The 26,935-nt window shown below is 33.3% G+C and overlaps 3 protein-coding genes across 4 annotated transcripts; all 3 read left to right on the top strand.

Moving 5' to 3' along the window:
• Positions 1-731: 731 nt before the first annotated feature.
• On the top strand, positions 732-3,999 carry LOC140832743 (protein RER1A-like). The gene is made up of 3 exons (XM_073196907.1): positions 732-1,160; positions 3,381-3,561; positions 3,660-3,999. The coding sequence occupies exons 1-3, from the start codon at positions 796-798 to the stop codon at positions 3,714-3,716; spliced, it is 603 nt and encodes a 200-aa protein (XP_073053008.1). The 5' UTR covers positions 732-795; the 3' UTR covers positions 3,717-3,999.
• Positions 4,000-8,868: 4,869 nt separating this feature from the next.
• LOC140831695 (uncharacterized) lies at positions 8,869-10,841 on the top strand. 2 transcript variants are annotated; one of them, XM_073195446.1, is made up of 7 exons: positions 8,869-9,113; positions 9,260-9,313; positions 9,419-9,550; positions 9,672-9,780; positions 9,896-9,934; positions 10,026-10,082; positions 10,173-10,841. In XM_073195446.1, exons 1-7 carry the CDS (start codon positions 8,977-8,979, stop codon positions 10,740-10,742), a joined length of 1,098 nt encoding a protein of 365 aa, XP_073051547.1. In that variant the 5' UTR covers positions 8,869-8,976; the 3' UTR covers positions 10,743-10,841. The 2 variants fall into 2 exon arrangements, with proteins under 2 accessions (XP_073051547.1, XP_073051546.1); XM_073195445.1 differs by having other exon boundaries at positions 8,871-9,113; positions 9,893-9,934.
• Positions 10,842-22,218: 11,377 nt separating this feature from the next.
• LOC140831694 (probable WRKY transcription factor 7) lies at positions 22,219-23,541 on the top strand. The gene is made up of 3 exons (XM_073195444.1): positions 22,219-23,004; positions 23,085-23,210; positions 23,288-23,541. The coding sequence occupies exons 1-3, from the start codon at positions 22,340-22,342 to the stop codon at positions 23,439-23,441; spliced, it is 945 nt and encodes a 314-aa protein (XP_073051545.1). The 5' UTR covers positions 22,219-22,339; the 3' UTR covers positions 23,442-23,541.
• Positions 23,542-26,935: the final 3,394 nt, after the last annotated feature.

Here is a 26,935-nt window from a genome sequence, read left to right as displayed (position 1 = left end):
GAACAAATAAAAATTGTACATGATTAAAAAATAAATTATACATAATTACAATATAAAAGCTTACAGACAAATACACGAAATAAAATAATTTTTTTTAAAAAAATTACCGATCATCCTTACCACTCATTTCCTTTTTTTAACATTTTTATTAATTATTTAAATTCATTATTATTATTTAATCTTTTATTAACACAAAGTCGAGTTTTCCGTGGCTGCGTTTGATTTGGAAGATAAAATAAACTAATGATTAGTAAGCAAATGATAAAGAAAATGATGGTTGTAGGAACGTAATATATGATGTTATGTTTGGTATGATTTTTAAGTGTAGAAAAATTTTGAATTTTTTGATGAAAGGACAAAATTGTCCTTTCTTCTTATTTTTTTCTTCTTCCACTCCGGCGGCGGCGGTCCGGCGACGGCGACGTTCCGGCAACGTCGGTGCTGCCAGCAGTCAGTGGCGTCGACGGCTACCGGCCGGAAGTTATCGGTCGGCGACGACGGTCGGTGGTCGGTGGTGGAGGGAAGTGGTGGTGAGTTTGGATATAGAAGAAGGGTAAAATTGAAAAAATATGAAAGATTAAGAGTGATATAAATAATCGTATTAAATAATCACGCATCAAACTAGGAATAAGGTGGATTAAAAAAAAACTCACTGTATCACCCCGCCAAACACTCCCTGAAAGATGATGTAAGGTAGAAGAGGTCGTTTGCAGTTTTTCATTTTGTACAAAACATTTTCGAAAGTCACAAAAACATTTTATCATTATTATTTTAAAAAACGGATTATAAACTAAAATGAATGCGGGTGGCGGAACAGGCGACCACGGCGATACTTCCGCCGCCTCCGCCGCGGCGCAATTCAGCCACGCGATGTGGCAGTGGTACCAGCACTTACTGGATAAATCGACTCCGTTAGTACTGTACCGGTGGATCTTCCTGTCGGTGATCGCTTTCATGTACGCATTGCGTGTGTACATACTGCAGGGCTTCTACATCACCACGTACGGTCTGGGAATCTACATCCTGCAGCTGTTGATTGCGTTTTTGTCGCCACAGGTGGATCCCGAGATCCGAGAGCTGAACGACGGCCCCACGCTCCCTACTCGGGGATCCGAGGAGTTCCGCCCCTTTGTCCGCCGTCTCCCCGAGTTTAAGTTCTGGTTAGATAAAATCTCATTTATTGAATCCATGATTGTTCTGAAATCGACAATCTTGTGCTACTCTAGACACAAAATTGCACCTTGTCATATGGGCGATTATTCTGTGTGTGCGAAGTGATGTTCACAGAAATGATGAATTCATTAACTAAGCGTTTTGAAGCTTGATATTTCTTGTGTTATTTGATTCTAATTAAAAATCATATGTGAGATATAAGGCTTTGTATTTGATTTAAGTAGTTCTACCATAGTTTTGAGTTGTTCAATAAACATGTTCAAATCCACCTCCAAAACGATAAGTGGAATAAAATAATGTCAAGGATCCTAATTAGTCGTACCAAACACTTTAGAAATGGCATCTCTGGAAGGAAGATATATTTTTTGTAGGAGGCACTATGTGCAGACTTCCTATCAAAGAATCAGGAGCAATTAGATATGAGGAGGCAAGTGTATATGGATGGATGACCCAGCTTAGTATTTATAGATTATGGATATCTCCATAGATGCTAGGGGTGTGTCTGGTTTTTGTTTCCCGTGTTTCCAGATATTTGTTTTCAGAAAAAAATGAGTTTTAATATATTAGGTAATGAAATGAACGTGTGGTTCTGTTTTTTCAAAACACTGTAATAGCCAAATTGTTCACGTTTTTGGTTGGTAATTGAATTTTTAATATCATGCATGATTAAAAAATTTCAGAGATATTTCAAATTGATGTAATGTAATAATAATGTATATTTCGAGAGACATGAAAATTTGAATAAAAAGGAATAATTATGTTGGAATTTGTGAAAATGAGCTTTTAGAAAACAAATGAAGATCAGTTAATGCTGTTATTTTTTGAAGATAGAAAAATTGGTGTTCGGAACAAAACCAGACACTCCCTAGAAATTCCGCAGAGCTGCTACGCTTAGTCTACTGGTTGCTAATACCAGTGAGCAAGTGTAACTATCCAAATTGGAGTGAGCATGTGCAGCAATCCAAATTGATGGTCCTTAAATAACTAAATATGTTGGAAAATCATTGAGATTCATAAATTTTTTCTTGATCTCATTCTTGGTATAGTTTAGCCCGAGATGAAATGCCGCAACTCGTTATGAAATGACTTAGTGCAGTATCCAACTAATATAACACACAGATATGGGTATTCTCCCTGACAAAACCAATGTTGTATGGTAAATGCTTAAAAAACTAAGTTGAGATGCCATGTAGGCATGGCCACGGCTTTTTCAGACTTATTCAAAATAAGTTTATAGATAAAAACGATAAAGTTGCATTGATCCATTCATTTACTTCCTATAATCCTATCCCATATTCTTCAAATTTTGAGGGAGTTCGGGACTTGGAGGTCGAGTGGCTGTATGAATTTTGGCTAATGGTTGCTTTGACTTTAGATTCAATTGATTTTGTAAGTCTTGAGAAATTTGTGTTGTGATTTTTCATTTGAATTTTGCAAGACTTGAAGAAAAATATAAATTAAATTGCTGTAAATACTAATGGACGCTTACGTTTATACACAAACATTTATCTTTGAATAGATATCATCATGTTATGCCGCGTACTAATTTCTTTTAATCTCTTTATTGTGTCCTATTCACATTTTATCTGTATACTAGATTTTGAGGACATTGGTTAAATGAAGCAGGGAATTATTGAGAGGTCCCTCCTGGTGTCTTGTAGCATTCCTCAAGTGATAAAAATGAAACCATTGGTTTACCTCTTCAATCAAATTTTTCTCTGTGCTGAAATAAGATGGTATCTTTTGCATGTAAAACAACCCCTTTGTTAGAATTATTGCCCTTGAACAATGTTATTGTCTGTTGAATTTGTGCCAGTAGTCGACGTCATCAAGCTCCAGTATGAGTGACATAAATCCCCTAAGTGTCTTTGTGGATGAGCTTTGTTCTTATGGACATATCAAATATTACTATGTATTGTTTCCTTGACTAGCAATACTTTGGGCGTCCGTGTTTCGTTTCTCCCTGCCTCTGAGATTCTATGCAAAACAAGTTCAATGTTTACGTCCTGTAATCCATAGTTGAGAGCAATGAAAAAAGCGTGGTTGAAATCTTTTGCTGCTCTGGACTTCTCCCATTTTTAACATGATAGAATACTTGGGGATTATGTCCTAATTCCTTTATTTTTTCATTCATGAACCAGCTTTGAGTTTATGTAGTGTACATCTAAATTCTCATCCTTTCTATGTTCTTGGTAATTCAATTGCAGGCATTCTCTCACAAAGGCATTCGGCTTTGTTTTTGTGCTGACCTTCTTCAGTGCTTTTGACGTGCCAGTATTTTGGCCAATTCTTCTTTTCTATTGGTTGATTCTGTTCGTTTCGACAATGAAGAGGCAAATAATGCACATGATCAAATATAAATACGTGCCTTTTACATTTGGGAAGCAGGCAAGTTCAAAGTCTACCTGTTTTTATAATATTCCACTACATCTCCTATCTTTGTTTTTTTTTTCGGTTACCAATACCACCTCTTGTTGATCAAACAGCGTTACCATGGGAAGAATGTAGCTTCTGGTGATGATTCAAATACTGCCAGGCTTTAACAGGTGGAATAAGGCCTTTTTATGTTTAGCTTTGGAGATCGATTATTACTTGTAGCGCCAGTAGTGAATCTCTCCTTTGCTAGAGTTGACCTATCATATCTCCTGAAGCGTCGTGGACTAGAACAGATTTTGTTTATAATCCGATTATGAGCAGCTCTTGCCTGTAGAAACTCCATGAAACATAGTAAAATACTTAAATGTTTTATTACGAAATGGAATCTTGTATCTTCATCCCAAATTAAATGGGAGATATATCTAGATATTTTCTCTTCCGTTAAGATCATACTTAGCTGTGTTGCCGGCAGCCTTTCAGTCTGAGAACATAATCTAATCTGATTTCAAGGCTTGGCACTTGGCTTGTCAGGACCACATATATAGGGCAAAATGCTTTCAGGTTTGGGAAGCTTCCTCATTATGATGCATTTCCCTGAACACCTACCTCAAAATCCAATAAAGCATAAGGTGACTGCCTGGAAAATATGCTAAAGTACATATCAGCCATAGGCAAGGACAATACACACTCGATACTTATTATTTGGTCCTAGTTAAGCCAGGATATTTTCTTTTCATTTAGCAATTTTTTTACATCATTAGTTGTCTGGCTATGTTATTTGGCAATGAATTAATGCCATGTAAAAATTCAACAAAATTCAAAAGTCGATTATCTGATAAAATTAGATTAAACTTTAAATGAGTACACAACTAAAGAAAAAACTTAATTGGCAAAATCATGGCTGGATATTTGAAGATTGTTTAGGCATGTTCGCGGCCAACAGTTAGAGCCATGTAAGGTCGTGATTGAAGACACAAATAGCGTACTCAAACAGAAATCTTTTCAAGTATCACAAAAAATCTTGCAATCCCCGAGTTAATTCCCAAAAAAAAAAAATTATAGTAGGAGATCCATATAGCGCCATTAGGGCTTGTGAGAGTAAGAGTTGTTTGATGATTTAGCAATGGACTATCATGTTATATTCATGGAAGAGATGAGAATTTGAACATTAGTGTGAAACAGAACCAATAGGATTTTCTCATGGAAAAAATACAGTATATCCCAAAAGATAAGGGAAGGTGGGGGCAAATTATTATTGAAGGGACAGAGGGCCATGCTATTGATATCACTGCGGAAAGTTCTGCCCAACAATTGTAGTTGTCAAGTCTCTTTACTAGCCTCCACATTGGGGTGGATTATTTAACCTCTAGCTATCCATTAAAGAGAAACGCTTTAGGTGAACTTAAATTGTCATAAATTCTGATACTTAATCCTGCCATGCAAAGTTGTCTAAGATTTTTTTTTCTTTTTCGGTTCCTAAAGATCGGACACTCAATTTTGTGAGAAACATAGTCCATAGATTTTCCACTCACTAATTGATTGGTGGGTGGGTGGAGGACCACCATTTACTGGTCTCGTGCGAGTGACCCTGACTTACCATGTGTAAACTTTTGTAATCTTGCCTAGTGTTTTTTTAAGTTTCCAAATTGTCCAAGGTTACTTGTTTTTTGTTGTCTAATTCATGGTTTCAATGTTCGATAAATCAAATTTGTCCGTGTTTTGGTCTGTGACTGTCACCATCACGTGGTTGCAACCATGCAATAACAATACTTTTAGACCAACGAATTACATAATATAATATTGATCTATTCTGTTGGTGTTGTGTGAGACAAATTAAACAAAATTATGGACTTTTAGCTTTTGCTCAACTGCGTACGTATCCGTTGTTTTCTGGGAGTGGATGTAGTCCAGTCATTTTAAAATACACATATCCAAGATTTGGAACACGAACTAATAAACATCCTAAATTTCACGTGTATGCACATGACTTTGTTCTATTTCAATAGTCCCATGATGTGATCCTTTCGTTTTCTTTTATTCACTCTTATCATAGCCACTGTGTTTTAACTTGTAAGATCCACGTTTACCACTGGGTACTAATGGTCTATCGTGCCCGATTTAGATCATCGATTCAATAAGAACTTCAGACGCCTATGACTTGTATGTTGCATAGGTCCCCAGAAGAAAAAAAACCCACTTTAAACTCAACTTCCCCAACAAAACTTGCTTCCTCTTCTATGTAATTTTTCATTTTTCTAAATTTTTTCAAAAAGTTGAACTTAGATGTTAACTTATGTACAAATATTTTTTTTAATGATTTTTCATTTTATTTAATTATGCACAGACAGCACATATGTACGACGATTAGTAAGAATAAATGTGGATTTGTTTGATATACATTTGGACAATGTCTAAAATTAAGTTGAACTCAACCGTTGTACAGTGAGAAATCAATGTTTATGGAGAAGATTGATTTGTTTAGGTTGTGTTTAATGTGTTATGATAAGGACATGATTTTATCATCAACCTTACTCACTCGTTTGGTTGTAACTGTGATATGTAATAAATTCAATCATGGGGGCCGGCAGTGAATACCCTTTATGGTTGATATTTCATCACTTGTAAATACTTCTCAACAGATGGACAACACAGTAATGTGGATTGCAAAGGATCAAATTATTTTCTTCATTGAAGAACCGAGAAAGTAAAAGCAAGTGCTGAAGAGCAGTTGTTGGGTCCAATAATTGTTCCTATTTGGTAGAACGATTGAACCGTGGTGCTTGAGCTACTGTGCGGTTTAAAAGATTTGAGTTGCACCATTACCACCAGCTATAACTTTTGGTAAAGCGGTAAGCACTCGGTCTTACAACAGTCGAGTCGGAGAAGAGATCGAACAACGGCTCATGCACCACGTAATCAACCCTTAATCTATGAAATGATAGACTTTATCACTCGAACTAATCCAACCGAACCCAGAGTTGAAAATAAACGATGCACATTAATGGTCACTGCTGATGTGGGGATGGTTGTCAATAGTGATGTTAGTAGAGACAAAGGATCAAACCAGTACTTTTGTTCCCCTGTTTGAGGTGATAAAACCAATCCATTTGAGAGGACCACACAGCAAACTGCATCCCATCTTTTCTGAATGGCTGGACGATGACTTTCGGGTTTATGCAACCACAAATTCAAGTAATCCGTTTCCATATTCAGCACTTGCTTATGGGTTAACTTATGACTCAATTATCATCGCAATACCTATAGATATTTCATTTTCGTGGTCTGATTTGAAACATTATAGTTTGAGAAGAGGAGAGTACTGGTACTGTCTCGTTCGTCCCATCGACCCACACCTCGGTTCAATCGGAAAATGGTCCATAAAATATTGTAGCTTTATGCATTAAAGCTGTCAAGATTTGCCCCAAAGAAAAAAGCAAACTCATTATTGTTAGGTGATGAACATAATGGTAGAATTAAAAGTTGAAGCAGGCAATTTAATGGACTCCCCCATCAGTTTTTCTTATATGTTGGTCGCCAAAATGGAGAAAAGGGACATCAATCTCAAGGTGGAGATACAAAATTTGGTTAGAGAGGGCTAAGGTTGTCAGTGTAGTGTCCATTGAAGTATATCAGTGATGGATGTGTGGTTATAATTTTGCTCTACAAAAATTGTACTACTAATTTTGCTCTACAAAAATTGTACTACCATGCTTTGTGCTGAGATACCATTTTATATATATATATATATATATATATATATATATATATATATATATATATATATATATATATATATATATATATATATAGATAATTATACTTTACCATATTTCTTTATAAAATAAATGAAAATTTTTCTCGCCCAATAATTGTTATAATATAATTATCAAACATGATTAAATTATCAACGTGGTAATGGATTTTTTTTTTAAAAAAACAAGAAATTATAGATGCAATATATTTATCGCAGTAGCTTTTTTTTTGTGCATTGGATAAACTTCATGCTAACGTAGCAGTATACAAATCATACTAGTCAAGTAACGAAAATCTTACATGGCATGTTTTACTTTCTTAATTATGTAATATAAAAACGAAAAAAGTAAAAATGCAGAAAATAAATAAAGTAAAAAGTTAAAATATTAATTACAAAATTTTTTTCGCGAAAATTTGATTTATTTAGTATAATTTTTTTTAAAAATAAAATAAATCGACCAAATTTTAAAAATCAGTAACCAAATTATCAAAATAGACCAACCGAAAATTTCACTTAAATTGGTTCGACAAGTTATTATGATTAAAAAAATATATGTATTATTAAAAAGTAAAACTTTTAGTTAATGACAATAAAATATAATCAATTTTTAAAATATAATTATCATAATATTTAATATACAAAAAAATTTACGCGTTCTGAAAATTAATTAATTTTTATGTAAAAGTAGGTAATCTTGGTATTAGCCAAAAAGATAAGTTTTGAGTTTCATTAATACATTTTGGAGTGGCAAAAACTTGCGTGAGACGGTCTCACGGGTCGTATTTGTGAGACGGATCTCTTATTTGGGTCATCCATGAAAAAGTATTACTTTTTATGCTAAGAGTATTACTTTTTATTGTAAATATGGGTAGAGTTGACTCGTATCACAGATTATGATCCGTGAGACGGTCTCACAGGTCGTATTTTGTGAGATGGATCTCTTATTTGGATCATCCATGAGAAAAAATTACTTTTTATGCTAAGAATATTATTTTTTATTGTGAATACATGATAATTTTTTGTACATAATTATTATCATTCAGTATGTATTGGATGAATCTCAGATACGTGCATTACAGCGTAAACCAGGTAAACTTATGGAAGACTACAGACAAGATCAAACAGATAGAGAGTTATGCGAGATTAGGATATTTGACAGTTATGATTGTATGCAAAGATTAGAGCGAATGTGATTAATTATTATTTTTACAGTGGTGGAGGCAAAATTGGTGTCGTTTACCAACCAACAAACTGATGCATTTTGATTTACATACATTGCAATCTCAGTCTTTCAAACCAAGATTCGAGTCCTGACAGCTTGCCTTGTGGGCAGCAGCAAATATAGTACCAGAGAAGATTTTTATACAGCATCGCTGGGCAGCAAATTTAGTACCAGACCAGATTTTTATGCAGCATTGCTGATGTCAACTCTTGTTCTTCACTTCAAAATAAATTAATTAATTAAACACTATATATATATAAAATAATTTCTCCAGAAAATATATTAATTAAGCAGATTAAACTGTGGTAAATTGAGATGATATTTTCTTTATGTATAAACGGAGCTTTTTTTTCCTCCCAATAAATGTGAATGCGGGCACTACAAATACTACAAAAGTTGAGTTTATTATCTCTGAATTTGTGCGTTTCTCTTCCCCCTTTTTCCTACTACAATGGAAGGCGGACTTCCAATGCTTAACTGTCTACTACAGCACACACTCAGAAGTCTGTGTACAGCTTCGGATTCTTCTTCTAAATGGATATATGCGGTCTTTTGGAGGATTCTTCCAAGAAACTACCCACCCCCAAAGTAAGAAACTAACCAGCTTTTCTTTCGCTCAAATATAATCAGCGGCATTCGATAATGGATCCCTTTTGTTGACTGATTGATACCTTAAAAGCTTATAGACTTTTTAGTGAAGCTTATCTTTGATTTTTTATTTTTTATTGCTGCAGGTGGGATCATGGAGGAAGCTTGCTTGATCGGGCTAAGGGAAATAAAAGAAACTGGTACTTCGTTTTTCTTGGGAAAAACGAGAAAAACGGATTTATTCATTGTTCTCATTTTTATGTTCATACTAGAAACCTTTCAACGAGTTGAATGTTTTGGATCAGGATTCTTGTTTGGGAAGATGGGTTTTGTGATTTTTGTGAATGTGAAAGAGCTGGAAGCGGATTCGTAAAGGGAAGATTTGGTGCTGATATTTTCTTCAAAATGTCCCACGAGGTCTATAATTTTGGAGAAGGGTAAAGTTTTCTGGGTTTGCTTCTTTCAATCGGTCTCCAAATATTCAAATATATCATAAATCTTGATGGGCATATTTCTTTTCTTTTATTTTCTTTTGTTTTACTGCCATTTTCTTGACAGATTGGTGGGTAAAATTGCAGCAGATAATAGCCATAAATGGGTTTTCAGAGATAGCCCAACTGAAAATGATCCTAGCTTCATTTCTTCATGGAATGCATCCGTTGATCCCGTAAGAAAATACAAAAACCTTAACTATTATTTGATCTCGTGACAATTTTCAAGAAGATCGCCTTGTCAAATTATGTTTGTACCGACGTTTTTTTACATTTTGTCTGTAATAGCAGCCAAGAGCATGGGAGGCTCAGTTCAATTCTGGCATTGAGGTTTAAAACAATGTCTTAATTAAGTACCTTCTGTGTTTCTTTGCTTATTTTCATGTTACATCAAAGTTCAGAAAGTTTCCCTAATTGGCAGACTATTGCAATTATATCAGTAAGAGAAGGTGCCATTCAGCTTGGATCATTTGACAAGGTCTGTCTCTATCCTTCTCCTATTATGTCTAATTTTTTAACATAGAACTTTAATATTAGTTTGAGCAAGATTCTTGATTGATATATATAGGTGGTTGAAGACCTCAACTTAGTTCTAAACATACAGAGAAAATTCAGCTCCCTCCAAAGCATACCGGGCACATACATGATACAAAGGCCGTATTTACCGGCCCAGAATCCGAATTTCGACTGCACTAATCCTCAAGTACTAATGGCAGCCAATGAAGCATCATGTAGACTTGAAGATAAGCCTCAGATTATCGGTTCAAAAAGGCGAAACGATGATCAAACTGAGGATTCGCCCGTAAAGGCGATGTTTTTGGGGTATAATAGCCCACAAAATGACATGAGTGAATCAATTCCAATGTGGCCAATTCCACCTCTTTTACCCTCCATGGCCTGTAACCTCGGAGCCATTCTGTCGAAAATTCCCTCTGCCTCCCCATCTTGTTATGTCAATCAAAATAATTTTTTCAATAGCAACTTGAAGAGTGGTGGCATGAGCCACGACCTCCGGTTCGATGAAGTTCCGATCAATAATGTTAAAGAAGAGGTGAATCAAGAAGAGAATGCAAGCCATTTGGGATATGAACCTCATAGAGTTAGAGAAAGTGTTGCAAATGATCAAAAGTACCAATGATATCTTTGCCGTAGTCGGAAATTCTATTTAGGAGGGGCATAATCAAAATGCTAAAAATTCGAGGGATGCATATGCAATATATATTCTATGAAAATATTATATATACGAAATGTCGAGTAAATTTGAGGCTCATAAATTGTTAACATTATAAAGTTAATAATACAAGTTATTCTCTACTACAATATACATCATGCAATTGATTATTTTCTTGGAAAAATTAAGAATTGTTTGAGATCATTAAAAATTGTTATAATGATATTTATTTTTAAAAATATAAATTTTTAAAAATTAATTATCATAATTTTGGTCTCGATCAGTTTTCACACAATGATATGGTTAATTAACCAAAATATTGTATGAAATTTATGTTTGATTTGAATTGATTTATAAAATTAATGCTAAAGAAAAGAAGCATGCAAAGAATGTGTGGAATTAAGTTGATTTGTGTGTATTATAAAGAAGAGAATTATATGCTAAATGTGTGCTAATGACGGATTATTTCACCCTACCCCTACAGGCAGTGCCTGTAGGGGTATATCCAAGGGCCAGAATTTTTTCTGGCCCAATTTTTTATTTTTTTTTAAATTTTTTTATTCCCTATGATATGAATCTCAACCTTTGATCTTGGGTGTGGGCAGCGCCCCCACACCCAGGATCGAACCTTCCGCTAATGACACTTAACAATCTAAACCAATAATTAAGTAAGGCCCGCCGACAGCAGAAGAGGATATTATAGGCCACACGGTGAGAACACGCGCGTGTTATATTTTAAAAGTGGGCCTAAGGTTTTTGTCTTAATTTAGTCGGCCTGATTGTGATTTGATAGAGTACGGCCTTAGAATGTTAAATTTATTGGGCTGTATAGGTTATCCAGTATATATGGGCTCATCTGTATGAGAGAACTATTACACATGACTGGGCCCTATTGTTTGTAAGGGAATCGATTCTAAGTTTTTTGAAACGTCCAACATAAAACATAGAAAAAAAAAGAACAAATTCTCCACACAAAATTGGGAAAAAGAAAGTCGTGGGGGAGATTGGTTGGGGAGGAATTAGCACTTGAAATTTTATGATATTAGACAAAATATTTTGAAATTACTTGTTGAACTTCAATTTAAGTTACTAGGAGAACACCATTTTCGGTCTTGTAACTTTGTACATTTTTTCATTTTCTGTTAGGGTACAGGTCAATTCATAGTCTTGGTATACTAATATGTAGGTGTGTTCATGCCCGTATGAGCTTAGCTCAGTTGGTCAGCAGCAGTGAATCTTGGAGCAATGACCAGGTATCGAATCTCGCAAGCGACAGTGTGGGAGTTAAATTTCCTCCAATGAGGGGGAGCTCCTTGTGCGCGGCGTAGCATAAGGTCTAGCTGCTGCTGGTTGGCTGAGTCACCATGATTTACCTCATCTCACAATTTTGTCGGACCGGGGGCGAGGGGCGCCTAAGGTGAGCGATTTCACCTTTTGGAGCAATGTAGGTGTGTTCATCGATCGGTTCAGTTCGGATTTCGATCGATTTTTTATTTCGGTTTTTCGATTTTCAGTTTTACAAATAAATAATATGATATCCGAACCATTTTTCTTCGGTTCGGTTCGGTTCGGTTTTCTACCGAAATGATTCGGTTATTTCGGTTTTGATACAATTATTTAAATTAATAAGATAAATATATTATAAAATATAATATATTATCTTTTAAAACGATTTCTTAGTAAAACATTTAAATATAAAGTTTAAATGAATTACATAAACAACAATCAACTAAATATTATTAAAAATAATTCATCATTCACTAATATCATCTCAAAAAATATATAATAAAAATAAAATTATTAATTTAATGAAATTTCGGTTTTTTCGGTCAGTTCGGTTTCAGAGGTTTTGACATATATAATCCGAAACCGAATCAAATAAATTTCGGATATATTGGGATTTGCTTATTACCCAAATTATGCTCTAACTTGTCAATACTACAACAACATTTATTAGAAATCATAAAGCGATTGAACAAAAAAACTTCCATAGATGTAAGCTCAAGTCTTCAGACGAGTACAAAGAAATGAGAAAGAAAAATGTTCAAAAATGAATTTACAGTAACCACTTGTAACTATATATATGAGTGTGTATTGACAAGAAGCGTGTTTTCTATTAACACTGACACTAACACTTTTAATACGCCCCCTCAAGATGGAGTGTGAATGTTGTGAACATTCATCTTGGTAAGCAGCATGCGGAATCGAGATGGCAAAAGAGACTTAGTGAATAAGTCTGCAAGCTGAAACTGAGAAGATACATGTAGTACTTTGATAAGCCCACGCTGCACCTTTTCTCGTACAATATGACAGTCGATCTCGATATGTTTCGTACGCTCATGAAACACTGGATTAGAAGCAATATGGATAGCCGATTGGCTATCACAAAACAGAACTGCAGGATCACTATATGAAATACGCAAGTCCTTAAGCAATGCTAGCATCCAAATGACTTCACATGTAGCGGCAGCCATTGACCTGTATTCTGCTTCAGCAGAAGATCGGGAAACAGTGTGTTGCTTCTTAGATTTCCACGAAACCAAAGACTCTCCAATAAGAACACAATAACCAGAAACGGAACGACGTGTATCCGGGCATGTGGCCCAATCTGAATCCGAAAAAAAACTAAGTTTTAATGATGAAGAAGAAGCATAGAACAAGCCCTGACCAACTGTGCCTTTTACATATTTGAGAATGGAGTACACAGCTTGTAGGTGTGGTTCTCTTGGAGAAGCAACAAATTGACTTAATCGATTCACTGAATAAGCTAAATCAGGTCGAGTGATGGTGAGATATAATAACTTTCCCACTAATCTTCGATACAACAAGGGGTCGGGCAGTAGCTCACCATCTTCAATACTTAATTTCAAGTTAACGTCCAAGGGGGTGGAACGCGGTTTGCAACCCAATAGGCCTGTTTCTGTAAGAACTTGCAAAGCATAATGTCGTTGACATATAGATATGCCTCTTGTAGATCTGGCAACTTCAATACCAAGGAAGTACTTCAAGTTCCCAAGATCTTTCAATTTGAAGCAACTGTCCAAAAATATTTTCAAATCAGTGGCTTCCTTCTTATCATTGGTAGCCAATATAATGTCATCGACATAGACCAACAAAGCCAAAAACGTATGACCTCGAGTTCGTATGAACAAAGAACTATCAGCATGAGATTGGACAAAGCCAATCCGAATCAATGTAGAGGAAAATTTGGCAAACCATTGCCTCGAAGCTTGTTTAAGGCCATAGATAGATTTGTGTAGTTTGCATACTGCATTATTAGGAAAAGCCGCCCCCTTACGTTGATAACCCGGAGGCAAAGACATGTAGACTTCTTCAGAGAGGTCCCCGTGCAAAAAAGCATTATTGACATCAAGTTGAGTCAAAAACCAACCATGAATTGAAGCTAAGGCCAACAAAACTCTAACTGTAACAAGTTTTGCCACAGGGGAAAAGGTTTCGAGATAATCAATCCCCTCTTGTTGCGTGTAACCTTTAGCGACAAGGCGAGCTTTGTATCGTTCTAGGCTACCATTAGCATGAAACTTAGCTTTGTAGACCCACCTACATCCAACAGCAGTCTTCCCAAGCGGTAAAGAGACAATGGACCAAGTCCCATTACGTTCCAATGCCTCAAGTTCAGTAGCCATGGCTTGGCACCATTCTGGTTTGACAGCAGCTTGAGAGAAAGATTGGGGTTCAATGACAGAGGAAACATTGTGTACAAAAACAGAATGCTGCTTGGATAAACGAGTACTACCAAGAACAAGATTCAGAGGATGAGCAGTGGACAGGCTGGGAGAAGATTGAGTATAATAGCAATGATAATCACGTAAGTGGAGTGGTTTAGTACTGACCCTATGTGACCGAGATGTGGAACCAGAATCTGTAATTGTTTCTTGCATAACAGATTTCTGTGTGGGAAGGACACCATCAGAAAAAAAATCTTGATGTGTAAGGGAAGGTGATTGGTCCATAAAAGGGAAAATGTGTTCATGAAATACCACATCCCGACTAATGTATACTTCGTTTGTGAGGAGATTGAGGAGTTTGTAAGCTTTATAACCACTTGGATATCCAAGAAAAACAGATTTAATAGCACGAGGAGAGAATTTTGTGCGATGAGTCAAGAGAGTGGATCCATAACACATGCAACCAAAGACTCTCAAGTGACCATACAGTGGTTTCTTATGGTAAAGAAGTTCAAAAGGAGTTTGATTTGAAAGTGGGGAAGAGGGTGTGCGGTTGATGAGATAAACAGAGGTGAGAACACAGTCACTCCAGTATGGCAATGAGATATTGGATTGGAACATCAAGGATCTTGCCACATTTAAGATGTGTTGGTGTTTTCTTTCCACAACAGAGTTTTGTTGTGGCCTTTCAACACAAGAATGGTATGAAATAATTCCCTCGGATTTATAAAAGTCAGAAAAGTTGAGTTCAGGGGCATTATCCGATCGAACAGACTTAATTTTCTGGCCAAATTGTGTATGAATCATTTTACAGAAGTTTGGGAATATATGCAAAACATCGGATTTAGATTTCAGCAAGTAGATCCATGTGAAACGAGTATAATCATCAACTATAGTCAAGAAATATTTGTACCCTTCAATGCTCAAGGGAGTAAAAGGACCCCAAATATCAATGTGAAGTAAATGAAAAGGGCTATTACATATTGTATTTTGTGAGACAAAGGGTAATCTCTTTTGTTTGGACAAGGGACATATTGAACAATGCATCATACCATCATGTTTCAAAGAATTAACACCAAAAGTATTCTCTAACACTGACAGTTTAGGAAAAGAAGGGTGGCCCATTCTATAATGCCACAGCTCTAATTTTGAAAAAGAAACATTACAAACTGTTGGAGAAGGGCTGGAGTGATGTAGAATGTACAGATTTCCCATCCTGCTACCCATCCCAATCATCTTGTTCGTGGTAAGTGCCTGAATAAGACAGGAATCAGAAAGAAATTGAACCGAGCAAGGAATTTGACTAGTTAACGAGCTGATAGAAAGCAAGTTAAAGCTAAACTGAGGAACAAACAGCACATTATCCAGACACAAATTAGGAGACAATTGTACTGAGCCAATGCGTGTGGCACAGACAACTGAATTGTTAGGTAAAGTAACATTGGAAGAAAATGACTTGCTCGAAGAAAAGAGACTCAATGAACAACAAATATGATGAGTCGCTCCTGTATCTAATACCCAACTTGTACTAAGGGAGGGATTGAGACCAAAAGCCAAAGAATATTTACCACTGAAACAAGAGGCAGAAGGCTCAAGCTGCTGTGTGTCCAGTGTATTGGAATGACCAAGTTGAAGCTGTGAACTCAAGAATGTAATAAGCTGTCTACATTGATCAGAATTCAAAGAATTTCCCATTGAACTCACTGAGGAAGCAGGTGAATTCAAAGAATTTCCCATGGAACTCACTGAGGAGGCAGAATTTCCCATGGAACTCACTGAGGAAGCAGATGAAGTATGTGCGTGATTGACATGTACTTGCCGACCATTGCCTAAATGATGCTGTTGTTTGTACTTTGGATGACCAACCGGAAATCCGTGAATTTTGTAGCATTTGTCAATAGTGTGGCCTTTAATATGACAGTGAGAACAAGTTGGCGTTGGCTTATCACCATAATTGTCTTTAGCATACTGATTTCCTTTAGTCATAGCTATCATTGAAGGTTGTTGAGTGAAAGAATATTGATCAGAAGAGGAACTTGCAATGCCTTTGTGTATAGATCGTTGCCTCTCTTCCTGAACAACTAACGCAAAAACCTTAGATATCACAGGAATTGGTTCCATCATTAGAATTTGAGCACGGATCTGTGCATAGGATTCATTCAACCCCATTAAGAACTGAATCACACACTCTTGATTTTGATAATTGACCCAATCCTTCATTGAGCCACAATTGCAGACAGAGACGGGCTGAAAATCCTTCAACTCATCCCAGAGAGTTCGTAATTTGGTGTAATAAGCATTTATATCCATGGAGCCTTGATGTAACCCAGTCAAGAGCTTCTTGATTTGAAAAATTCTCGGAGCATTGCTCTGGTGAAATCGATCTCTCAAATCGATCCAAATCTCAGATGCCGTAGGTATATACAATAAGCTATCTGATATCTCGCGACTAACAGAGTTTAAAATCCACGAAATAACCATGCTATTGCAACGATTCCAAGCTCCGAACATCAAATCATCCAGCTTAGGGCGTACACAAGCGCCATCAACGAAAACGAGCTTATTTTTGGCTGTTAACGCCATTGATATTGCTCGACTCCAAGTATTGTAATTATTACCTGTGAGTGGATGCGAAACTAACACCAATCCAGGATGATCTCCGTTCTGAAGGAAGAATGGACTGCTCGAGTCTTCATAAACCGTTCGGCCGTTGGAATTATTCATAGCTTGAGAAGATGTCGAAGCTTGATTTCCCTTGGCCATGGAGAATTACAGCTGTAGCTCAATGATTTATCAGCTCTGATACCATATTAGAAATCATAAAGCGATTGAACAAAAAAACTTCCATAGATGTAAGCTCAAGTCTTCAGACGAGTACAAAGAAATGAGAAAGAAAAATGTTCAAAAATGAATTTACAGTAACCACTTGTAACTATATATATGAGTGTGTATTGACAAGAAGCGTGTTTTCTATTAACACTGACACTAACACTTTTAATAACATTAACCAGGGCAAGTCATGATTCATAAACTAAAACAACATTGCATGCACGCATCATCTTCTCTTACAGACGAAGGTGCATATTCTTTCCTTAACCCACTTAGGGAAAGTGGACAAAAGTCAAATTCTTGGCAATGGCGTGAAATAAATGGGAAACTTCCTTGAGTTTGAAGCCTCCTTCGTTATCTATCTTTTCTAGTCGATTCTTGGAGATCGCTTTTCCAAATTATATTATTATTTTCTCATGTTAATGTTTGATAAATCAATGACGACTATTATTATTTTGTCTCAACTTGGACGGGAAAATATAAAGTAATAAGTTTGTTAATAAATTATAATTTGCTAAAACTTTAATTTTTTTAAAAAAGTCGTGTCAATGGCCAGTGAGACATTATTTGGTGTGAATATAAGACTGAATTTCATTGTTTAACTTGACTTGATTTTGTTAATAATTTGAATTTAAAAAAAATATATGTTTCCTACTATTATTATTTCATATAGATTAAAAAATATAACATTCAAACCTTAATTACTGCGTAGCTTCATATTTACCTTAACTTATGTGTCTACCGATATTCACAATAAAAAATAATATTGTTATTCACAATAAGAGACATGTCTCACAAAATACGACCCGTGAGATCGTCTCACACAAATTTTTGTCATTTTTAACATGTTCTAAAATATAATTAAAATTTTTAATCAAAATCCATTCATATAAAAAAAATCAGATAATTTGAATTTTTTAAAATTATTTATTTATTCTTTAAAAGTTTGATAGACAAAATAATATATGTTCTCTAAATAAATTTTTTTTTATAAGCAGGCATCTAAGATCGAACGCATTGATAAATAAGTCCATTTGATGGTAGAAGATTATTATCCTCTCTTGAATGTTATCTCAAATTGTATAAACACTTTTTATAATAATATTTAAATTTTAGATATATTAATTACATTATATCAATAATTTTAAGTAATTATGTAAATGCTCGTATTATAAAATTTAATTATTAATGATATAAAATAATATTTTGTGCATAGCACGAGTGAGATATTAGTTAAATTTATGTAGGAATTGATGTATGTAATGTCATAGGACCTACTTAATAAAAAAAAACGCGGACAAGATATCCAAATATTTATGTTTTATTTTATTCAATTTTACCAAATTAAATAAATTTTAAGATTTCTCTGATTGAGCTTATTTCTCTTCAAATGATTTGATTTTGATGTCTTAAAAATCCAGCACAAAAAATGCGTACTTTTTATGTTGATTTTTCAAAATTTTGAAGGCATAGACACCATCGATGGAACTTAAGTTTGGGAAATAAAAAACACGATATCCTATTTGTTTATTGATATAAAACGTCGTAAAAGTTCAATGCAACAATAGAAGTTATTTTTTTTATGATAAATGTTGTAAAAATGAATATTAAATCTTTTATGATCGAGTTAGTATTTAGAAGGGATTGTCTCTTAAAAAAATGTTTCAAAATATTTTGAATTCAGATAAGTTATTGTCAGGATTGTAAGATTTATTAGAAGGGAATAAATTTATCAGATGGACTTTGTGTAGAAATAGACCCACATAATCGTTTGAACATTATAAATGGCTAGGCTAAAATCAGAACTAAAGGTAAATGTAAGTGCACGAACATTTGTTTATGGATGTTCGGATATTTGAACAACTCTTACATCACTCTTTCTTTCACTTAGGAAAGATTAAAAGATTTTGGCGATTATAACAACTTGCAATAACCCATTTCAGTGCTTAGCACTGGTCTGCTAAAACTCTTAGCTATCTCACAGTCAATCAATCTGATTCGTAAAACTTTTAATGTCAGTTAAAACTTTTAGAACAAATGATCACCAATGTTTGAATTAAAGAACTTAAGCGTGTGCCAAAATATGTTTGATCAGTTGGGCCATCAAAAACTTGAATCCTTTATTAAGGCTCGTGAATGAGAATGTAATGTCACAAAGTTCAACCAACTTATCTATACATAAACTTTCATCCAACAATCGAAATTTTGTATTTGATAGATGTTCCCAAATATAGTAATTGTCGTGTCATGTCATTGTCTTTTATAACAAATCATATACTCTAATAATGCGCATGAAATGTGACATTTTAACGGATTTAAAATTGTTGTAGTACGGAAAATTTTATCTAATATGACATCTAACTCTGATACTTGGAAAATCTTCTAAAAGTAACCTTCAGATAAGATAAAATAACAGTAAGCCTTGAATCAGTGATCTACAATGTTCAATTATCTTCCAATAATCAATTATCTTCCAATAATCAATTACATTCGAGAAAATAATTACAAATGATTATTTAGTTTTCTCTTATAAATTTAGGTTGAATAAACACTGATTAAATGATTATCTTGAATCAATAGTTTTGTGTTAAACCACTAAACTTAATTGATCAAATATTTATCAAATCGGACTTAATAGTTATTTAACTTTAAAGTCATTTTCTCGACGAGATGGATATGACCGGACCACTTAGTTTTTATCAAAGTGTGGAACGATCCGGCTGGATCTGATGGACTTATCACTTCTTAAACTGAAACTTGTAGCTCAATTTAAAACCATAAAATTTAAACAACTCTTATTAAACAATGAATTGACAAAATTGTGAGAATCCCTACTTTATTTTTCGATGATATGTAATAACTTGAATGTCGGGTTTTATGAATAGTTGACGAATGATTCAAATAAGTATGCTAAAAAAATCTTGAGAAAACTGAGAGCTTGTTGATTTGTAAGTTGTTCGAGCAGCCTCAAATGAATAAAGACATTTTTAATTTATAATTGCCCTTGATTCCAACGTTCAAATTTTTGCTACGTTCGTTTTTTTAACTAATGCAAAATAACTTTATTTTCGTATTTTTTCTTAAACCATATTATGTCGTATTTAATGATTTGTTGGCGAATTGTCAAAAATAGTTACTGATGTCCGTCTCTAACACTTATAAATACATTAAAAAACAATTAGATAATGTTGTTATCACCAAAATCAAGACATTATAACGATAAATAAACTTTTTGTGGATTGAAAATGAGAAATTGCACATTTTAGATAATCGAGAAGCTAAATTTTCTTTTACATTTTTAATGTTTGGAAAATTTATTTAATCATCATTAGCGAGTAAAGTTGGCAACAGATACTTGTGGCTTTCGTCGAGTGCTCATGGAGCAAATTGTCAACCACTTCATTAATTTTCATAAATAAAACCGACTTATGTGCATATATCCTACTATTTAATTAAAAATATACTCCTTTTAAATGCTATTTTTAATTAATTTGATGAAGTTCATAATGAAATTAAAGTAATACACATTATTTCTTATAATTTATTTCATCTTTATTATCTTAAAATAGTATTTCTTTTTAAATCTTCGATTTAATCTTTATCTATATTTTAAAATTCAACAATGTATTTATCTATATTTAATTTTTTTAAATAGTTCATTACTTTTAATTAAAAAAATATAGAAAAATAATAAAAATTTATTTGTTTTTTCATCAAAAAATTCAAAATTATCCTACACTAAAAATCTTACCAAACATAATATTATTTTACCCCATATTAATCCATCCTACCACAATCATTTTCTTTATCATTTACATACTAATCATTAGTTTATCCTATCCTTCAAACCAAACGCAGCCTAAGAGTACTAATTTTTATTGAAAATATCAGTAAAATTGACCAATATCACAAATAAAAATTTATAAAACCGTCTCATAAAATACCTCCAACTCGAAAAAAAAAGGAAAGAAAAATTGAGACACCACAAAACCAAATGCGGACATGTCATTTAAAGCTGTGGAAAGGTCAACCTTTCCTAACTTCACCAGTTTCCACAGCCAAGGTTAAATCTGGTCAATGCCTAGTACACGTGGAAAAATGTAATTGGCTTGAGAAAATAAAAGATTTTATTTTTAAAGTTTTTAAATCCAAATTACTAAACCCGTCCTAATTATTTAAGTTTCTCTTTTCCAATTTTATCTTTATTTAACGAATATTTATAAAAACTAATTTTTTTCAATAGTTTATTAATTACAAGACTCCAAATTAAATAAAAATATATTGGTAAATATAAATACATATCTATATATTTGTGACAATCTGAAATAAAAATATCAACATCTTAAGTTACCAATATATAATCGATAATTTTATACACTAAATATAAATAAGTTACTTCATTTAATAATATATATATGATGCACAATATATTATCAAAATATAATAATAAATTATACAGAATATTTTAATTAAAGTCAAACACGATATTTGATTATCTGTTGCATAGAATGATACTAGTTACTAAATATAAATTAAATTATGAAAATTTTGGTTGAATTTGTGTAATCTTATATAATATATAAATACTTTTGAGTTGGTCTCATGTAAGACCGTTGAACGGATTTTAATCTGTGAGATGGTTCAATCCTATTCATATTCACAATAAAAAAGTAATATTTTTAGCATAAAAAATAATACTTTTTCATGAATGACCCAAATAAGAGATCCGTCTCACACAAATTTTTGTCAATACTTTTATAGCCTTTTGTAGTAATCATAATTTTTTCAAAAAAAACTTTACAAACATTTTTAGCATTTCCTAAAAATTATAATTATTTATGTAAATAAAAAATTGATAAATTGAATATCAATTTCAAAGTTGATTTGTTTAAATGAAAAGGAAACCTCAAAATGGGAAAAAAGACGTCATCAGTTTGACTCCCTTGGACAACTTTATTTCTCTTTCCCTATTTAATTTGATAATTTCTCTGTCCTTTCGATTTCAATTCCCTTTTCCTTTTGTTTTTACCTCTGTATTTCTAAATTATGGCTGCCGATTGTATACCGGCCTATAGTTTCACCGCCAAGATGGAAGAGAACGCGGCCCAAGAAGCGGCAGCAGCTGGTTTTCAGAGCGTCGATAAGCTTATCAGATTACTATCCACCTCCAAGAAGTTCCCAGCAGAATCGACCCCCGACGTCGACTGCCGGGCCGTGGTTGATGTCGCCGTCAACAAATTCAAGAAATTCATCTCAATACTCGGCCGCTGCAGAACCGGCCACGCCAGATTCCGCCGCGGCCCGATTCAGATTAATCGTGAAAAGGTCGAACCGGATCTCGAGACAGCTGTGTCCCCTCCCCGAGCCTTGCCTGCGGTGGATGACTCCCCGTATACCAAAATTCAGTACCCGACGCCGGTTCAGAGGCTTCCGCCGCTGCCGCACCAGCTGACGAGGAACGGTTCGTCTGAGAAAAAGGAGATGGCAACCACGATAAACTTCGGGTCGCCGGCGAATTCCTTTAGGACCGCCTTAACCGGCGACACCGACAGTCTACAGCAGTCGATGTCCTCTGGATTTCAGATAACGAACCTAGGGCGGCCGCCGCTCTCCACATCCTCTTTGAAGAGGAAGTGCACCTCCATGGACGACTCCAACAGCAAGTGCGTCGGTGGGTCAACTGGGAGCCGTTGCCACTGTCCCAAGAAAAGGTGAAAGCGAAACCAAAAAGTCAACAGAAGAAGATTAGTTGTCTAAGATTAATGACTGATTTTTGGCGTTTGATTAACAGAAAATCAAAGGTGAAAAGGGTGGAGAGGGTGGCAGCTATAAGCATGAAGATGGCTGACATTCCACCTGATGATTTCTCTTGGAGAAAGTATGGTCAAAAACCCATCAAAGGTTCCCCTCATCCTAGGTAATTTTAATCAAATCATGTTTTTTTTTTTAAAATTTTTAATATATATAATTACTGATTTCATTTAATTTTGCCAGGGGATATTACAAGTGTAGCAGTGTAAAAGGATGCCCGGCCCGGAAGCACGTGGAGCGGGCCTTGGACGACCCGAATATGTTGATCGTCACTTACGAAGCGGAACACAACCACCCCCATCCCAATACACAAGCATTGGTCCTCGAATCATCTTGATCTTATCATCAGAGACAGAAGATCCAATCACCACCGTCCGATGCTGGAAAAAGATTGGCTTTGTGGTCAACGCAATGTGGTTCCCATTGTTTTCTTTTTTTTTTAAAACAAAAGTATATTATATATTCTCACTTTCTTTTTCTTTATTCGGCGTTGAAATACTATTTAGAGAAATTGGTTTTCCTAATTTAATTATGGTAAATTTTGACTTGAATTGAATATTGAATGTAAGATGTATTCAGATTCAAGAATGTATATCGATATCGTAGTCGGTCAAAGGACAGAAACAAGAACTTTATTATCTCTGTGTTGTACGTTTGTAGAAAGCTAAATTGTCTTTAAATCATCAATCTACGTTTGAGTTTGGGATCGGTATATGTTAGAAAATATATTTTTTTCGGGAGTGAGTCTCATGTGAGACCGTCTCACGGATCCTAATCTATGAGACGAGTCAACCTTATCATATTCACAATAAAAAGTAATACTCTTAGCATAAAAAAATAATATTTTTTCATGGATAACTCAAATAAGAGATTCGTCTCACAAATACGACTCGTGAGACCGTCTCACACAAGTTTTTGTCAGTTTTCGGTTTCTGATTCACGATTTTTTTTAATTACTTCTAAAACTCACGTGTTTTTTTTCACGGATGAATGTAATCTTTTTTTTAAAAAAATTGTAGATCAAAAAGTGCAAAAACATTTTCTACCGAGATTAGGTTTTAATTTTTAAAGGCAGTTCACCCTTTGTATAATTATTTTTTTAAAAAAAATTGAACTAATCCAGTTTTTGTACAAATTATTATTAATAAGCTGTGTATGTAATTATTTTGTGGCAGTTTCTAACTATTATTTCGATCAAATGTGAATTTTTGTCCTTCTTGAAAATAATGGTACGATTATATTATTTATCTGAATTTTTGTGAATAATGTTTGGGATTTTATATAAACAATTTTAACATTATCTAAAATTTATATGCAATATGTTTGGGTTATTTGAAATTTCATTTGTTTAGCAATCTTAAAGAGTATTTTTGAAATTGGAAACCACGTACGTACGTACACCAGAGATCACTAGGTTTGTCACCTAAGCAGTGTGCATTTATGGATCACTCGTGTTTGGAGGGTTGACATGAATTTATTAATATTATTATGAAAATTGTATGATAAAATTAATGGAAATGATATTGGTCGGTTCAATTTGATTTTTATTTTTTTATTTTGATTTTAAAAATATATAATCTGATATTTGAATTATTTTTCTTCAATTCAGTTCGATTATTTCGGTCTTCATAAAATTATTTAAATTAATAATATAAATATATTGTAAAATATAATATGTTACATTTTTACAAGATTTCTTAATAAACGTTTAAATATAAAGTCTAAATGAATTAAACATACAACAATCAACTAAAAATTATTTAAAATGATTTTTCATCAATAAATATCATCTAAAAAATACATGTAATATAAAAAGGTATAAATAAAACTATTAATTTAATGACATTTTGGTTTTTTCGATTGTTTCGGTGTTAACATCTATAATCCAAAATCGAATCAAATAAACTTCGGTTTTAACATTTATATCCGAATTACAAAAATAGAATTTCGGCTTAGTTTTTGGTTTTTTAGGTTTGAATTTTCGATTTTATCTGAAGTTTGAATACTCTAATATAAGTATAAATAGAAATATATTTTAAAATATGATGTTATATTTTTACATGTTTTTTAGTAAGATATTTAAATATAAAATTTAAATGAATTAACTAAACAACAACCGACTAAAAATTATTCCATTCACTAAATATCATCTCAAAAAATTATAATATAAATAAAATTATTAATCTAATGAAATTTCTGTTTTTTCGGTTAAGTTGATTTGGACATATGTAATTCGAAATCAAACTAAATAAGATTTGATTTTAATATTTATACCTGAATTGCAAATATCAAATTTCGATTCGGTATTTTTTTTTCCGGTTTGAATTTCGATTTTATACGACTTTTGAGCACCCTAATAGCATGAATGATTTGACTTTTGGATCATATACGTTATATTATATTTAACAAAATGCGGGTGAGGTGTTGTTGTCATGCCTGGCTATTAAGCTAATGGCCTTGTTTTTTTTATATAAATTTGTTTAATAGATTTTGAATTTTAAAAATTTAAATGTAGTGTTATATTTATTGCAAAATCTATAGGTTCTATATATTATGTGGAGAAATAAAATAATATTATCTGGGAAAGAGAAAGAAAGTCCGTACTTATATTATGGGAAAACAACAAAATACAATATTTCAAAGAAATTGGGTTATTTTAGGCAATCTACTTTTAATTACATAAACAATTACTAAAAGCCACTCATTCTTAATTAATAATTTAGCTACTCAGTCTTAATCAATAGTATTATATTTAAACAAAAACTCATGTGAGATCGTCTCACATCCAATAATGTGAAATATATATTATATTTGAGTCACCTGTAAAAAAATACTATCTTTTCATATAAACAATTTTATATTCAAATTTTATAATTATAAAAAATTTATATGTAATAAATCTCGTGTGATAGAGGTAGCATGCTTATATGAAAATTCGTTTTTTTAGTACTCTTACATAATACATAAAAACTCATGTGAGATGATCTCACGGATCAATTTTGTGAGACATATATTTTATTTAGGTCATCTATGAAAAATATTATTTTTATGTAAAAATATTATTTTTTATTATAAAAATGAGCATAATTAATCTGTTTCCCGAGTAAAAATCGATTATGGTTGAATTCCTACCATTTTATGTTAAAAGTCATATGTCCTACTTCATTTCTACGTTCCTATAAATTAAACGGGGCAAATGCATTTTGTGGGCCAAACAAATTATGTTTTTAAATTTATTTTATTATAAAAGTTAAAGTTCAATATTAGATTATACTCAAATTAAAATTAAATGTGTAACTAACTAGATAATATGTGAAATGAAATTTGAATGAATTTATGGAGAAGAATATTGAAGCTAGAAAGCAAAAAAATATAGGAATATGTAGATTATATGTTTCTTTTTATATTTCTAATCTCCTCCGTATGAGAAATGTGTCCCATTGTATATCATTATATTGCATCTGACATCTATGTTTCATAAACATAAGGACAAAAATTTATGTGAGATGATATCACATGTCGTATTTTGTGAGACATATATCTTATTTGAGTCATTCATGAAAAATATTACTTTTTATTGTGAATATCGGTAGGGTTTATCCGTCTCACAGATAAAGATTTGTGAGACTGTTCACAAGAACCTACTCATGTCCAAGATTGGGACGAGGTATCGAGTTCTCGAAAAATTTTAAACTCTACCGAATCAAAACAAATAAATTTTTATAAAATGACATTTCCAAAATTGAATAATACACATATAATTGAAATTGTTTTCACTGCGTTCAACCTTCGTCACATGACATTGAAATTGGGCCTTTTAAACATAAGCCC

Source organism: Primulina eburnea, chromosome 5 (assembly GCF_022965805.1).
Source record: "Primulina eburnea isolate SZY01 chromosome 5, ASM2296580v1, whole genome shotgun sequence".
NCBI classification, from domain to species: Eukaryota; Viridiplantae; Streptophyta; class Magnoliopsida; order Lamiales; family Gesneriaceae; genus Primulina; species Primulina eburnea.
Note: the sequence above shows the minus strand (reverse complement) of the source record. Positions and strands in the feature narration are given on the sequence as shown.

Excerpts from the sequence above, each read along its gene's own strand:
- LOC140832743 (XM_073196907.1), top strand. The coding sequence starts at position 796 with ATGAATGCGGGTGGCGGAACAGGCGACCACGGCGATACTTCCGCCGCC. Across the intron at positions 1,161-3,380 it reads CTCCCCGAGTTTAAGTTCTG|GCATTCTCTCACAAAGGCAT; the intron begins GTTAGATAAAAT and ends ATTCAATTGCAG. Across the intron at positions 3,562-3,659 it reads CTTTTACATTTGGGAAGCAG|CGTTACCATGGGAAGAATGT; the intron begins GCAAGTTCAAAG and ends TTGATCAAACAG.
- LOC140831695 (XM_073195445.1), top strand. The coding sequence starts at position 8,977 with ATGGAAGGCGGACTTCCAATGCTTAACTGTCTACTACAGCACACACTC. Across the intron at positions 9,314-9,418 it reads AAGGGAAATAAAAGAAACTG|GATTCTTGTTTGGGAAGATG; the intron begins GTACTTCGTTTT and ends GTTTTGGATCAG. Across the intron at positions 10,083-10,172 it reads AGCTTGGATCATTTGACAAG|GTGGTTGAAGACCTCAACTT; the intron begins GTCTGTCTCTAT and ends TGATATATATAG.
- LOC140831694 (XM_073195444.1), top strand. The coding sequence starts at position 22,340 with ATGGCTGCCGATTGTATACCGGCCTATAGTTTCACCGCCAAGATGGAA. Across the intron at positions 23,005-23,084 it reads TGCCACTGTCCCAAGAAAAG|AAAATCAAAGGTGAAAAGGG; the intron begins GTGAAAGCGAAA and ends TTTGATTAACAG. Across the intron at positions 23,211-23,287 it reads AAAGGTTCCCCTCATCCTAG|GGGATATTACAAGTGTAGCA; the intron begins GTAATTTTAATC and ends TAATTTTGCCAG.